This window comes from Mus musculus, chromosome 4 (assembly GCF_000001635.26).
Source record: "Mus musculus strain C57BL/6J chromosome 4, GRCm38.p6 C57BL/6J".
NCBI lineage: Eukaryota > Metazoa > Chordata > Mammalia > Rodentia > Muridae > Mus > Mus musculus.
In genome coordinates, this window is record NC_000070.6 from 113782735 (window position 1) to 113796300 (window position 13566).

Below are 13566 nucleotides of genomic sequence, written 5' to 3' on the forward strand. Positions count from 1 at the left end.
TACATTGGAGAGAGACTTTCTGTATTCTCTTCCACTTCACTCCTCAAACTGCCTCCCTGACCCCAAACAATGACATAGATACTGTGGGCCTTTTTACATCCAGCTACTCGCTTTGAATAAAGAAACAGGAAACACAGTTACAAAGTTCTCTCAACCAGGTAACTCATTGATATAAAGAGAGAAATATAACCTTTTGCTACTTAAAGATGGGAAATTTCAAACATAGTTAGGAACTAGATAGGGAATATTAGTCACTGACTCCAAGTAGAGAGAGCAGTGATAATCACCTGCTATGTACAGGTATTAATTAATAGAAGTCTGTGGTTCCAGGTAGAGAGCATAACAGATAGATATTATAATATTTATTAATTGAATAAATTTCTGTGGCTCAATGTAGAGAGCACAAAAAATAGATGGTATAACATGATGGCTGCTCTACAAATAAAGTTTAACAATTAAAATTTAGTTTCTTCCTATTGGGAAATATTAGTGAAAATTTGAAATAATTGCTTTAAAAATGGTATAACAATGTATTGCTCTAATAAGTCTTATAGGATGGATACTCATATCTTATGTCTTATGTGGGCTCCATGGGAACTTTGGGTTTAAGTCCTGTTTTGACAAGCTGCCTCTTTTTTTTTTTTTTGTCATTTCTTTTTTTTTTCTTTTTTTTTATTACGTATTTTCTTCAATTACATTTCCAATGTTATCCCAAAAGCCCCCCCCCCGACTCTCCTACCCACCCAGTCCTATTTCTTGGCCCTGGTGTTCCCCTGTACTGGGGCATATAATGTTTGCCTGACCAATGGGCCTCTCTTTCCAGTGATGGCCGACTAGGTCATCTTTTGATACATATGCAGCTAGAGTCAAGAGCTCTGGGGTACTGGTTAGTTCATAATGTTGTTCCTCCGATAGGGTTGCAGATCTCTTTAGCTCCTTGGATACTTTCTCTAACTCCTCCATTGAAGGCCCTGTGATCCATCCATTAGCTGACTGTGAGCATCCACTTCAGTGTTTGCTAGGCCCAGTCCTAGTCTCACAAGGGACAGATATATCAAGGTCCTTGTAACAAAGGCTTGCTAGTGTATGCAACGGTGTCATCATTTGGAGGCTAATTATGGGATGGATCCCTGGATATGGCAGTCTCTAGATGGACCATCCTTTTGTCTCAGCTCCAAACTTTGTCTCTGTAACTCCTTCCATGGGTGATTGTTTCCAATTCTAAGAATGAGCAAAGTGTCCACACTTTGGTCTTGGTTCTTCTTCAGTTTCATATGTTTTACATATTGTACCTTATATCTCGCTATACTAAGTTTATGGGTTAATATCCACTTATCAGTGAGTACATTTCATTTGAGTTCTTTTTTGATTGGGTTACCTCACTCAGGATGATGCCCTCCAGGTTGAACCATTTACCTAGGAATTTCGTGAATTCATTCTTTTTAATAGCTGAGTAGTACTACATTGTGTAAATGTACCACATTTTTTGTATCCATTCCTCTGTTGAGGGACATCTGGATTCTTTCCAGCTTCTGGCTATTATAAATAAGGCTGCTATGAACATAGTGGAGCATGTGTCCTTCTTACCGGTTGGGACATCTTCTGGATATATGCCCAGGAGAGGTATTGCGGGATCCTCCGGTAGTACTATGTCCAATTTTCAGAGGAACCGCCAGACTGATTTCCAGAGTGGTTGTACAAGCTTGCAATCCCACCAACAATGGAGGAGTGTTCCTCTTTCTCCACATCCTTGCCAGCATCTGCTGTCACCTGAATTTTTGATCTTAGCCATTCTGACTGGTGTGAGATGGAATCTCAGGGTTGTTTTGATTTGCATTTCTCTGATGTATAAGGATGTTGAACATTTTTTCCGGTGTGTCTCAGCCGTTCAGTATTCCTTGGGTGAGAATTCTTTGTTCAGCTCTGAGCCCCATCTTTTAAGGGGGCTATTTGATTTTCTAGAGTCCACCCTCTTGAGTTCTTTATATATATTGGATATTAGTCCCCTATCTGATTTAAGATAGGTAAAGATCCTTTCCCAATCTGTTGGTGGTCCTTTTGTCTTATTGACGGTGTCTTTAGCCTTGCAGAAAGAAATTAGGGAAACAACACCCTTCTCAATAGTCACAAATGATATAAAATATCTTGGCGTGACTCTAACTAAGGAAGTGAAAGATCTGTATGATAAAAACTTCAAGTCCCTGAAGAAAAAAATTAAAGAAGATCTCAGAAGATGGAAAGATCTCCCATGCTCATGGATTGGCAGGATCAACATTGTAAAAATGGGTGTCTTGGAGAGGTTTGTGCCTCAGGCCCCGGCGGCGGGAGTCTCCTTGGCTCCAGGACTCTGCGGAGGGCAGGCTGCACGGGTGATGGTGTGGAATACAGAGGCCAGCTGTTTCTGGGACAGGCGAGAGTCACAGACTTCTGAGGCGGCACCATCTTCGGCTCCAGACAAACTGCCACCTTCCTGACAACCGACCACCTTCCTGGTGAGTGCACAGGGATCCACCAGCCTGAAAGGTTTGTGCCTCAGGCCCCGGCGGCGGGAGTCTCCTTGGCTCCAGGACTCTGCGGAGGGCAAGCTGCACGGGTGACAGTGTGGAATACAGAGGCCAGCCATTTCTGGGGCAGGTGAGAGCCACAGAGCTTCTGAGGCAGCACCATATTCGGCTCCAGACAACCGGCCACCTTCCTGGCCAAAGCAACACAGCTTCTGGGAAAGATCCTGTTTTGGGCCTTCATCTTCAGCCAGGAGGAGGTCCAAACACCAGATAACTGTGCACCTTCCCTGAAAGAGGAGAGCTTGCCTGCAGAGACTGCTCAGACCACTGAAACTCAGAGGAGAGAGCTAGTCTCCCACGTCTGCTGATAGAGGGTAACAAAATCAACAGAGGAACAATCTCTAAACAAAGACAACTATAACAACTAACTCCAGAGATTGCCAGATGGCGAAAGGTAAACGTAAGAATCCTACTAATAGGAACCAAGACCACTCACCATCATCAGAACCCAGCACTCCCACTTTGCCCAGTCCAGGACATCCTAACACACCTGAAGAGATAGACCTGGATTTAAAAGCATATCTCATGATGATGGTAGAGGACATAAAGAAGGAATTTAATAACTGACTTAAAGAAATACAGGAGAACACTGCTAAAGAGTTACAAGTCCTTAAAGAAAAACAGGAAAACACAACCAAACAGGTAGAAGTCCTTATAGAAAAACAGGAAAACACATCAAAACAGGTGATAGAAATGAACAAAACCATACTAGACCTAAAAAGGGAAGTAGACACAATAAAGAAAACCCAAAGTGATGCAACACTGGAGATAGAAACCCTAGGAAAGAAATCTGGAACCATAGATGCCAGCATCAGCAACAGAATACAAGAGATGGAAGAGAGAATCTCAGGTGCAGAAGATTCCATAGAGAACATCAGCACAACAATCAAAGAAAATGGAAAATTCAAAAAGATCCTAACTCAAAAAATCCAGGAAATCCAAGACACAATGAGAAGACCAAACCTACGCATTATAGGAGTGGATGAGAATGAAGATTTTCAACTCAAAGGACCAGCAAACATCTTCAACAAAATTATTGAAGAAAACTTCCCAAATCTAAAGAAAGAGATGCCCATGAACATACAAGAAGCCTACAGAACTCCAAATAGACTGGACCAGAAAAGAAATTCCTCCCGACACATAATAATCAGAACGTCAAATGCATTAAATAAAGATAGAATACTAAAAGCAGTAAGGGAAAAAGGTCAAGTAACATATAAAAGCAAGCCTATCAGAATTACACCAGATTTTTCACCAGAGACTATGAAGCCAGAAGAGCCTGGACAGATGTTATACAGACACTAAGAGAACACAAATTCCAGCCCAGACTACTATACCCAGCCAAACTCTCAATTACCATAGATGGAGAAACCAAAGTATTCCACGACAAAACTAAATTCACCCATTATCTCTCCACGAATCCAGCCCTTCAAATGATAATAACAGAAAAAAACCAATACAACCACGCCCTAGAAAAAACAAGAAGATAATCCCTCTACAAAACTAAAAGAAGACAGCCAAAAGAACAGAATGCCAACTTTAACAACAAAAATAACAGGAAGCAACAATTACTTTTCCTTAATATCTCTTAATATCAATGTTCTCAACTCCCCAATAAAAAGATGTAGACTAACAGACTGGCTACACAAACAGGACCCAACATTCTGCTTCTTACAGGAAACCCATCTCAGGGAAAAAGACAGACACTACCTCAGAGTGAAAGGCTGGAAAACAGTTTTCCAAGCAAAAGGTCTGAAGAAAAAAGCTGGAGTAGCCATTTTAATATCAGATAAAATTGACTTCCAACCTAAAGTTATCAAAAAAGACAAGGAGGAACATTCATACTCATCAAAGGTAAAATCCTCCAAGAGGAACACACAATTCTGAATATCTACACTCCAAATGCAAGGGCAGCCACATTCATTAAAGACACTTTAGTAAAGCTCAAAGCACACGTTGCACCTCACACAATAATAGTGGGAGACTTCAACACACCACTTTCATCAATGGACAGATCGTGGAAACAGAAACTAAACAGGGACACAGTGAAACTAACAGAAGTTATGAAACAAATGGACATGACAGATATCTACAGAACATTTTATCCTAAAACAAAAGGATATACCTTCTTCTCAGCACCTCATGGTACCTTCTCCAAAATTGAACATATAATTGGTCACAAAACAGGCCTCAACAGATACAAAAATATTGAAATTGTCCCATGTATCCCATCAGACCACCATGGCCTAAGACTGATCTTCAATAACAACATAAATAATGGAAAGCCAACATTCACGTGGAAACTGAACAACACTCTTCTCAATGATACCTTGGTCAAGGAAGGAATAAAGAAAGAAATTAAAGACTTTTTAGAGTTTAATGAAAATGAAGCCACAACGTACCCAAACCTATGGGACACAATGAAAGCATTTCTAAGAGGGAAACTCATAGCTCTGAGTGCCTTCAAGAAGAAACGGGAGAGAGCACATACTAGCAGCCTGACAACACATCTAAAAGCTCTAGAAAAAAAGGAAGCAAATTCACCCAAGAGGAGTAGACGGCAGAAAATAATCAAACTCAGGGGCAAAATCAACCAAGTGGAAACAAGAAGAACTATTCAAAGAATTAACCAAACGAGGAGTTGGTTCTTTGAGAAAACCAACAAGATAGATAAACCCTTAGCTAGACTCACTAAAGGACACAGCGACAAAATCCTAATTAACAAAATCAGAAATGAAAAGGGAGACATAATAACAGATCCTGAAAAAATCCAAAACACCATCAGATCCTTCTACAAAAGGCTATACTCAACAAAACTGGAAAACCTGGACGAAATGGAAAACTTTCTGGACAGATACCAGGTAACAAAGTTTAATCAGGATCAAGTTGACCATCTAAACAGTCCCATATCACCTAAAGAAATAGAAGCAGTTATTAATAGTCTCCCAGCCAAAAAAAGCCCAGGACCAGACGGGTTTAGTGAAGAGTTCTATCAGACCTTCAAAGAAGATCTAATTCCAGTTGTGCACAAACTATTTCACAAAATAGAAGTAGAAGGTACTCTACCCAACTCATTTTATGAAGCCACTATTAATTACTATGATACCTAAACCACAGAAAGACCCAACAAAGATAGAGAACTTCAGACCAATTTCTCTTATGAATATCGATGCAAAAATCCTCAATAAAATTCTCGCTAACCGAATCCAAGAACATTTTGAAGCAATCATCCATCCTGACCAAGTAGGTTTTATTCCAGGGATGCAGGGATGGTTTAATATACGAAAATCCATCAATGTAATCCATTATATAAACAAACTCAAAGACAAAAACCACATGATCATCTCGTTAGATGCAGAAAAAGCATTTGACAAGATCCAACACCCATTCATGATAAAAGTTTTGGAAAGATCAGGAATTCAAGGCCCACACCTAAACATGATAAAAGTAATCTACAGCAAACCAGTAGCCAACATCAAAGTAAATGGAGAGAAGCTGGAAGCAATCCCACTAAAATCAGGGACTAGACAAGGCTGCCCACTTTCTCCCTACCTTTTCAACATAGTACTTGAAGTATTAGCCAGAGCAATTCGACAACAAAAGGAGATCAAGGGGATACAAATTGGAAAAGAGGAAGTCAAAATATCACTTTTTGCAGATTATATGATAGTATATATAAGTGACCCTAAAAATTCTACCACAGAACTCCTAAACCTGAAAAACAGCTTCGGTGAAGTAGCTGGATATAAGATAAACTCAAACAAGTCAATGGCCTTTCTCTATACAAAGAATAAACAAGCTGAGAACGAAATTAGGGAAACAACATCCTTCTCAATAGTCACAAATAATATAAAATATCTTGGCATGACTCTAAGGAAGTGAAAGATCTGTATGATAAAAACTTCAAATCTCTGAAGAAAGAAATTAAAGAAGATCTCAGAAGATGGAAAGATCTCCCATACTCATGGATTGGCAGGATCAACATTGTAAAAATGGCTATCTTGCCTAAAGCAATCTACAGATTCAATGCAATCCCCATCAAAATTCCAACTCAATTCTTCAACGAATTAGAAAGAGCAATCGGTAAATTCATCTGGAATAACAAAAAACCTAGGATAGCAAAAGCTCTTCTCAAGGATAAAAGTACCTCTGGTGGAATCACCATGCCTGACCTAAAGCTTTACTACAGAGCAATTGTGATACAGACAAGTAGGCCAATGGAATAGAATTGAAGACCCAGAAATGAACCCACACACTTATGGTCACTTGATCTTCGACAAGGGAGCTAAAACCATCCAGTGGAAGAAAGATAGCATTTTCAACAATTGGTGCTGGCACAACTGGTTGTTATCATGTAGAAGAATGCGAATAGATCCATACTTATCTCCTTGTACTAAGGTCAAATCTAAGTGGATAAAGGAACTTCACATAAAACCAGAGACAATGAAAATTGTAGAGGAGAAAGTGGGGAAAAGCCTTGAAGATATGGGCACAAGGGAAAAATTCCTGAACAGAACAGCAATGGCTTGTACTGTAAGATCGAGAATTGACAAATGGGACCTAATGAAACTCCAAAGTTTCTGCAAGGCAAAAGACACCATCAGTAAGACAAAAAGACCACCATCAGATTGGGAAACGATCTTTACCTATCCTAAATCAGATCGGGGACTAATATCCAACATATATAAAGAACTCAAGAAGGTGGACTTCAGATAATCAAATAACCCCATTAAAAAATGGGGCTCAGAACTGAACAAAGAATTCTCACCTGAGGAATACCAAATGGCAGAGAAGCATCTGAAAAAATGTTCAACATCCTTAATCATCAGGGAAATGCAAATCAAAACAGCCCTGAGGTTTCACCTCACACCAGTCAGAATGGCTAAAATCAAAAATTCAGGTGACAGCAGATGCTGGCGTGGATGTGGAGAAAGAGGAACACTCCTCCATTGTTGGTGGGATTGCAGGCTTGTACAACCACTCTGGAAATCAGTCTGGCGGTTCCTCAGAAAATTGGACATAGTACTACCTGAGGATCCAGCAATACCTCTCCTGGGCATATATCCAGAAGATGCGCCAACTGGTAAGAAGGACACATGCTCCACTATGTTCATAGCAGCCTTAATTATAATAGCCAGAAGCTGGAAAGAACCCACATGCCCCTCAACAGAGGAATGGATACAGAAAATGTGGTACATCTACACAATGGAGTACTACTCAGCTATTAAAAAGAATGAATTTATGAAATTCCTAGCCAAAAGAATGGACCTGGAGGGCATCATCCTGAGTGAGGTAACACATTCACAAAGGAACTCACACAATATGTACTCACTGATAAGTGGATATTAGCCCCAAAACTAGGATACCCAAGATATAAGATACAATTTCCTAAACACATGAAACTCAAGAAGAATGAAGACTGAAGTGTGGACACTATGCCCCTCCTTAGAATTGGGAACAAAACATCCATGGAAGGAGTTACAGAGACAAAGTTTGGAGCTGAGATGAAAGGATGGACCATGTAGAGACTGCCATATCCAGGAATCCACCCCATAATCAGCATCCAAACGCTGACACCATTGCATACACTAGCAAGATTTTATTGAAAGGACCCAGATGTAGCTGTCTCTTGTGAGACTATGCCGGGGCCTAGCAAACACAGAAGTGGATGCTCACAGTCAGCTAATGGATGGATCACAGGGCTCCCAATGGAGGAGCTAGAGAAAGTAGCCAAGGAGCTAATGGGATCTGCAACCCTATAGGTGGAACAACATTATGAACTAACCAGTACCCCGGAGCTCTTGACTCTAGCTGCATATGTATCAAAAGATGGTCTAGTTGGCCATCACTGGAAAGAGAGTCCCATTGGACTTGCAAACTTTATATGCCCCAGTACAGGGCCAAAAAGGGGGAGTGGGTGGGTAGGGGAGTGGGGGTGGGTGGGTATGGGGGACTTTTGGTATAGCATTGGAAATGTAAATGAGCTAAATACCTAATAAAAAATGGGAAAAATGGGTATCTTGCCAAAAGCAATCTACAGATTCAATGCAATCCCCATCAAAATTCCAAATCAATTCTTCAACGAATTAGAAAGAGCAATCTGCAAATTCATCTGGAATAACAAAAAACCTAGGATAGCAAAAGCTCTTCTCAAGGATAAAAGTACCTCTGGTGGAATCACCATTCCTGACCTAAAGCTTTACTACAGAGCAATTGTGATACAGACAAGTAGACCAATGGAATAGAATTGAAGACCCAGAAATGAACCCACACACCTATGGTCACTTGATCTTAGACAAGGGAGCTAAAACCATCCAGTGGAAGAAAGACAGCATTTTTAACAAATGGTGCTGGCACAAGTGGTTGTTATCATGTAGAAAAATGCAAATCGGCCCATTCCTCTCTCCTTGTACTAAGGTCAAATCTAAGTGGATCAAGGAACTCCACATAAAACCAGAGACACTGAAACTTATAGAGGAGAAAGTGGGGAAAAGTCTCGAAGATATGGGAACGGAAAAAATTCCTGAATAGGACAGCAATGGCTTGTGCTTTAAGATCGAGGATTGACAAATGGGACCTCATGAAACTGCAAAGCTTCTGCAAGGCAAGCTGCCTCTTATAAGCAGGTATAAATAGATGTGTGAATCAATTTAATAAAGTCTGCAGGAGACTCATATTCTCTAACATGGACTCCACAGAAATATGGGGTTAATACACTGACATGACAAATTAGAAAGTCCTAAAGAGGCTAAACATTGCATGATTTTGAGTATTGTGGTTGTTTTATAGGTCCTTTGTCAGATCAGAAGCTACAGGTTTTTCTGGTTACTGGTTTAAAGTATATGGTGATTCTTGGAAGAGGTTTTGTCTTTGTTTTTTTGGAAAAGGTGATTAGGTATTTAAAACTTCCAGAGTTATATGGGTAATAATTGAAAGAGGGAGACTCCTTGAATTACTAGATTCTAGAGAATAGAACAAAAAAAGTTACCTTGAGGATATTAAAAAAATTTTGAGATTTATATATGACAAAATATACAGCCTTGATGATTTACATCATCAGATATGCCGAAATGTTCTGCCTCATCTCCTGATGTTAGACTACTACTAGTCTGGTGCTGACAGTTTTCCCTATCGTGGATTGAAAGAAAAATCAGAGCATCATTGAGTTACTCCAGTTTTGATGAAATAGCCACTAGGCAAAAATTGCCTCATTTCATCTATAGATATAGCACTGTATAAAGAAAGACACAATTACAGGTTAAGACAGCTTGATTATGCCAAGGCAGAGTAGGCTTGTCCTTACTATTCTTGTTTCTGTAAGTCTGTCAGATGAACCTGGACAGTAGGCTGAAGATAGATGCTCCAAAGTATTGAAGTAAGGGACTGTCCAAGTGATCAGCAGTCTTTATAAATAGGCTAAGTTTTGGAAACTGTGTTAGGCTTCCTATATATTTTCAGTTAATATCATTTGTTCTTGCATTTCTTTGCGGGTTGAAAATCTACATAGTATCCTATACAACCCAGGCTTTTTACCTTGAGAGGAACAATTTTGAGAGGATGGTTTTCAGATGGCATTGAATCTAAAGCCAAGATACAGCCAGATAAGGAATTTTAAGTCTTTAAATGAGAATTGAAGACAGAGGTTCTATTTAACTAATAAAGATGATGGACTTGGTGTTAGGTCTCTTGTACTTTATAAATTACAAAATAGTAATAGTTCTGTTCAATTATATCTGAGATAAAATAGTCTCCTAGTTAGACAGAAAGGATGATGAACCAGCCAGTAGTCTGAAGAATGATGGTATAAAGTGTTGAAATAAGTGACTGTCCAAGTGATCAGCAGTGTCTATAAATTGGCTAAAGTCTGAAGCTGTGTTATTCTTCCTTTATATTTTCAATTAATATCATTCATTCTTGGATTTCTGATGCAGTTGAAAAAATTACATAATGTCTTAGCCAATCCAGGCTTTTTACATTGAGAGCAAAAGATTTCAGAGGATGATTTTAAGGTTGCATTCAATATAAAGTCAAAACATAACCGAATGTAGAATTATAAGTCTTTTAAGTAAGACTAGTTGAGAGAGTTTCTATTTAATTAACAAAGGTGATGGACTGGGTATTATATCTCATGTACTTTATAACTTACAAAATAGTAATAGTTGTGTTCAATTATATCTGGAATAAAATAGTCTTCTAATTTGACAGAAATGAGGAAGTGTTGTGGATAGCCCTGGGACTGATTATATTTGATGTTAATTCCTTTGTCCTATGAGGGGTTGTGAACAAGGAATGAGTCAGTACTCAGGTGATTTCTAGTAAACTTTCCCAGCTTAATTTGTGATATATAGGAGAGCTTACGAATAAGCAGATAAAGGGAAGGTGGATTGGAAACATAGGAGAGACGAGATGGAGAAAATGGAAGAGGGAGACGATGTAAAGGATGAGGAAAAAGAAGAAATACAGAACAAACACACATGACCTGGAGAAAACACAAGGTCTAAAGGGTCTCATAGATGGGGAGGGTGATAGTGTAGTGGTAGATTCATCCAATCTAAGCACAACACATCTATTCATATAAAATTGAGCTTCTTTTCATTAACTGGGCATATTTGAGTTGGAGATTTAATTGAACACATTACTATTCATGCATACAATATTCTCATGTACAGTGGCTTATTTACATGTTCAGAGACATCAAATACTCTCCAGTGCATGGCCACTTTGAATTGGTGTATACCCTTCATTCAAAGTCAGCAAAATGAATTGTATACCCTTTCCTTAAAGATTTTTCTAAAGTATCTGTGTTAGAAGCACCCAACAAACTTCCATCTGGGTAATGAAAACTTATGCATTGACAAAATTATCTACAAAGTATTTCCAGTTTTTTTTTTTAAACAAGATTTTGACAGGGTGAAGGACTTTTAAAACTTCCCAAGAGGAGAAGCAATCTTTTAATTATTTTCATGGATTAATCATTGTTATAATTAGGGACAATAAAGCAATTTTTCTCTTTTGTCTCACTAAATGGGACAGTAAATTGGAGCCTTTTAAGTCAATTGCAATAATTGCTAACAGAAAGAAGGTAAAGGAAACAAAAGAAGGGAATGGGATTATTCATTAATATTTATCACTTCAGCTCTAAAATCAGCATTCAAATTTTTCCTTTTCATTTTTCATAACATGTGCAGTGTTTTCCCATGAGGTGGCAGAATCCTCTATATACTTTGTCTCCAATTTCTCTTGTAATACATAGTCAATCTCCTATCAAGTTTCTTTTATCTACAGACATTTATCTACTAATACAATCTTGGGAGTTAACCATTTCTGTGATAGGAATCTAGGCATTTAATCCCTTGCTCCTCTTTAAATTTGGTATCTCTGTTCCAGTTATATGCTACGTTTCTAAAATAGGCAAAGCCTTTGGTAGTTTTTGAGGATATATAGGAATATCTTCCCATGAAGACTCTATCATTTCCCCTACATTTCCTCAGGGTAAGAATCTTGTCTTACAAGAATGTAAATCTCTGTAACCAAATTTTGGGAAAGACCTAATCCCTATACATATGTAGGCATGTCATGAATATAGGACCTCAAATTTGAGACTTAATTTTTGCTCACACACAATAAACTCAACACTTGATTTTTTCATACCTGACAACTTTCTACTACCTATTAGCTTGGTATAAATGTTTTAATTTGGCCAGGCTGTATTAAAAAATTTCTGGGAAATCAAGTTTCATAAGCTCCTATTTTAATCAAGCCTCCTATTTCAATGCCATTTATTTTGAAAATTAACATTTTTGTTTGGTTTTTTGTTTTCTGTTTTGTTTTGTTTTCTGTTTGTGGTTTTGATTTTGTTTTTGTTTTTCTTTTTTTGTTTTGTTTTTGTTTTTGTTTTTGTTTTTGTTTTGAGACAGGATTTCCCTATGTAGCCCTGGCTGCCCTGGAACTCACTTTGTAGACTAGGCTGGCCTCAGACTCAGAAATCCACCTGCCTCTGCCTCCTGAGTGCTGGGATTAAAGGCATGTGCCACCACACCTGGCTTCTTTTCTTATACTTCAAACACTCTTGCACTTTTATCTGTAGAAGAATTTCAATGCATCTAGGGGTACAGTGGCATCAAGGAAATACAATTAATACCATTAATATTTATTTACACACATTTTCATAGACCATGGGTTTTAATTCTACTTTGAAATCTTCACTGACCATACCTAGATCCACACTGGAACTTTGGATACTTGATAGAATAATTTTCAACAGAAACTCTTTGTTCCCTGTAGGCAAAAGACCATACATTGAATTAGCTTCTACTTTATATCATTGAGTTATTTTGGGGAGAAGATTGAGTAAGATGATTCTCTATTGCCATGTCTCGAGCAGCACTGCTTAGCATAGCATATATTAGATTTCTTTATTTTATTAAGGTATTTTTGACTGCAAATTCTTTCCTAGCAAACAAAGTGAAAGAGCTTGCACTTTTCACTCCAGCTAGGTTCTCATTTCATTTTCTGATATCAGGAAAATGTGTTCTTTATCTCTCTTGGACCTAGGCTCTTTGTCACAATGGTATTTCTTGTCTTATAATATAAACACACCTTGAATGTAGAATTTCATTCTGATTTTTACCTTTGACAACCATTGCCCTAGAGATGCCTTGTTCACTTTTATGTTGCAAATGAACAAATTTCCGACAATAAAAGCACCGGACATTTTGAGACAAGATACATATAAAACCTTCTATTTGCAAAGGAGCATATTTCCTTCAACTGGATCTCTAAACTTGTAAACCTCAGAGTTCTCTATGTATAGGATGATCTAGTGTAGTACCATGATACATAATAGAACCAATATCAGATGTATCCATCTCCATTCCACCCTAGGTTGTGCCTCAGCTTTTAATGGTCTAAGTATTTGTTAAATAAGAAGGTATTCACCTTTTCAAATACCAAGACCCCTATCATAACCTGATTTGCATCTGACTCTCATATGATTTTTTCA

At 38.3% G+C, this 13566-nt stretch overlaps 1 protein-coding gene across 2 annotated transcripts in view; it reads right to left on the reverse strand.

The window, feature by feature from the left end:
• Skint5 (selection and upkeep of intraepithelial T cells 5) overlaps positions 1 to 13566 on the reverse strand; it is a 521613-nt gene that overhangs the window by 304844 nt on the left and 203203 nt on the right. For both annotated transcript variants that reach the window (NM_001167878.1, NM_001167876.1), the window contains exon 22: positions 12780 to 12842. In NM_001167878.1, coding sequence (NP_001161350.1) covers positions 12780 to 12842 — 63 coding nt within the window. The remainder of the gene's footprint in view (positions 1 to 12779; positions 12843 to 13566) is intronic.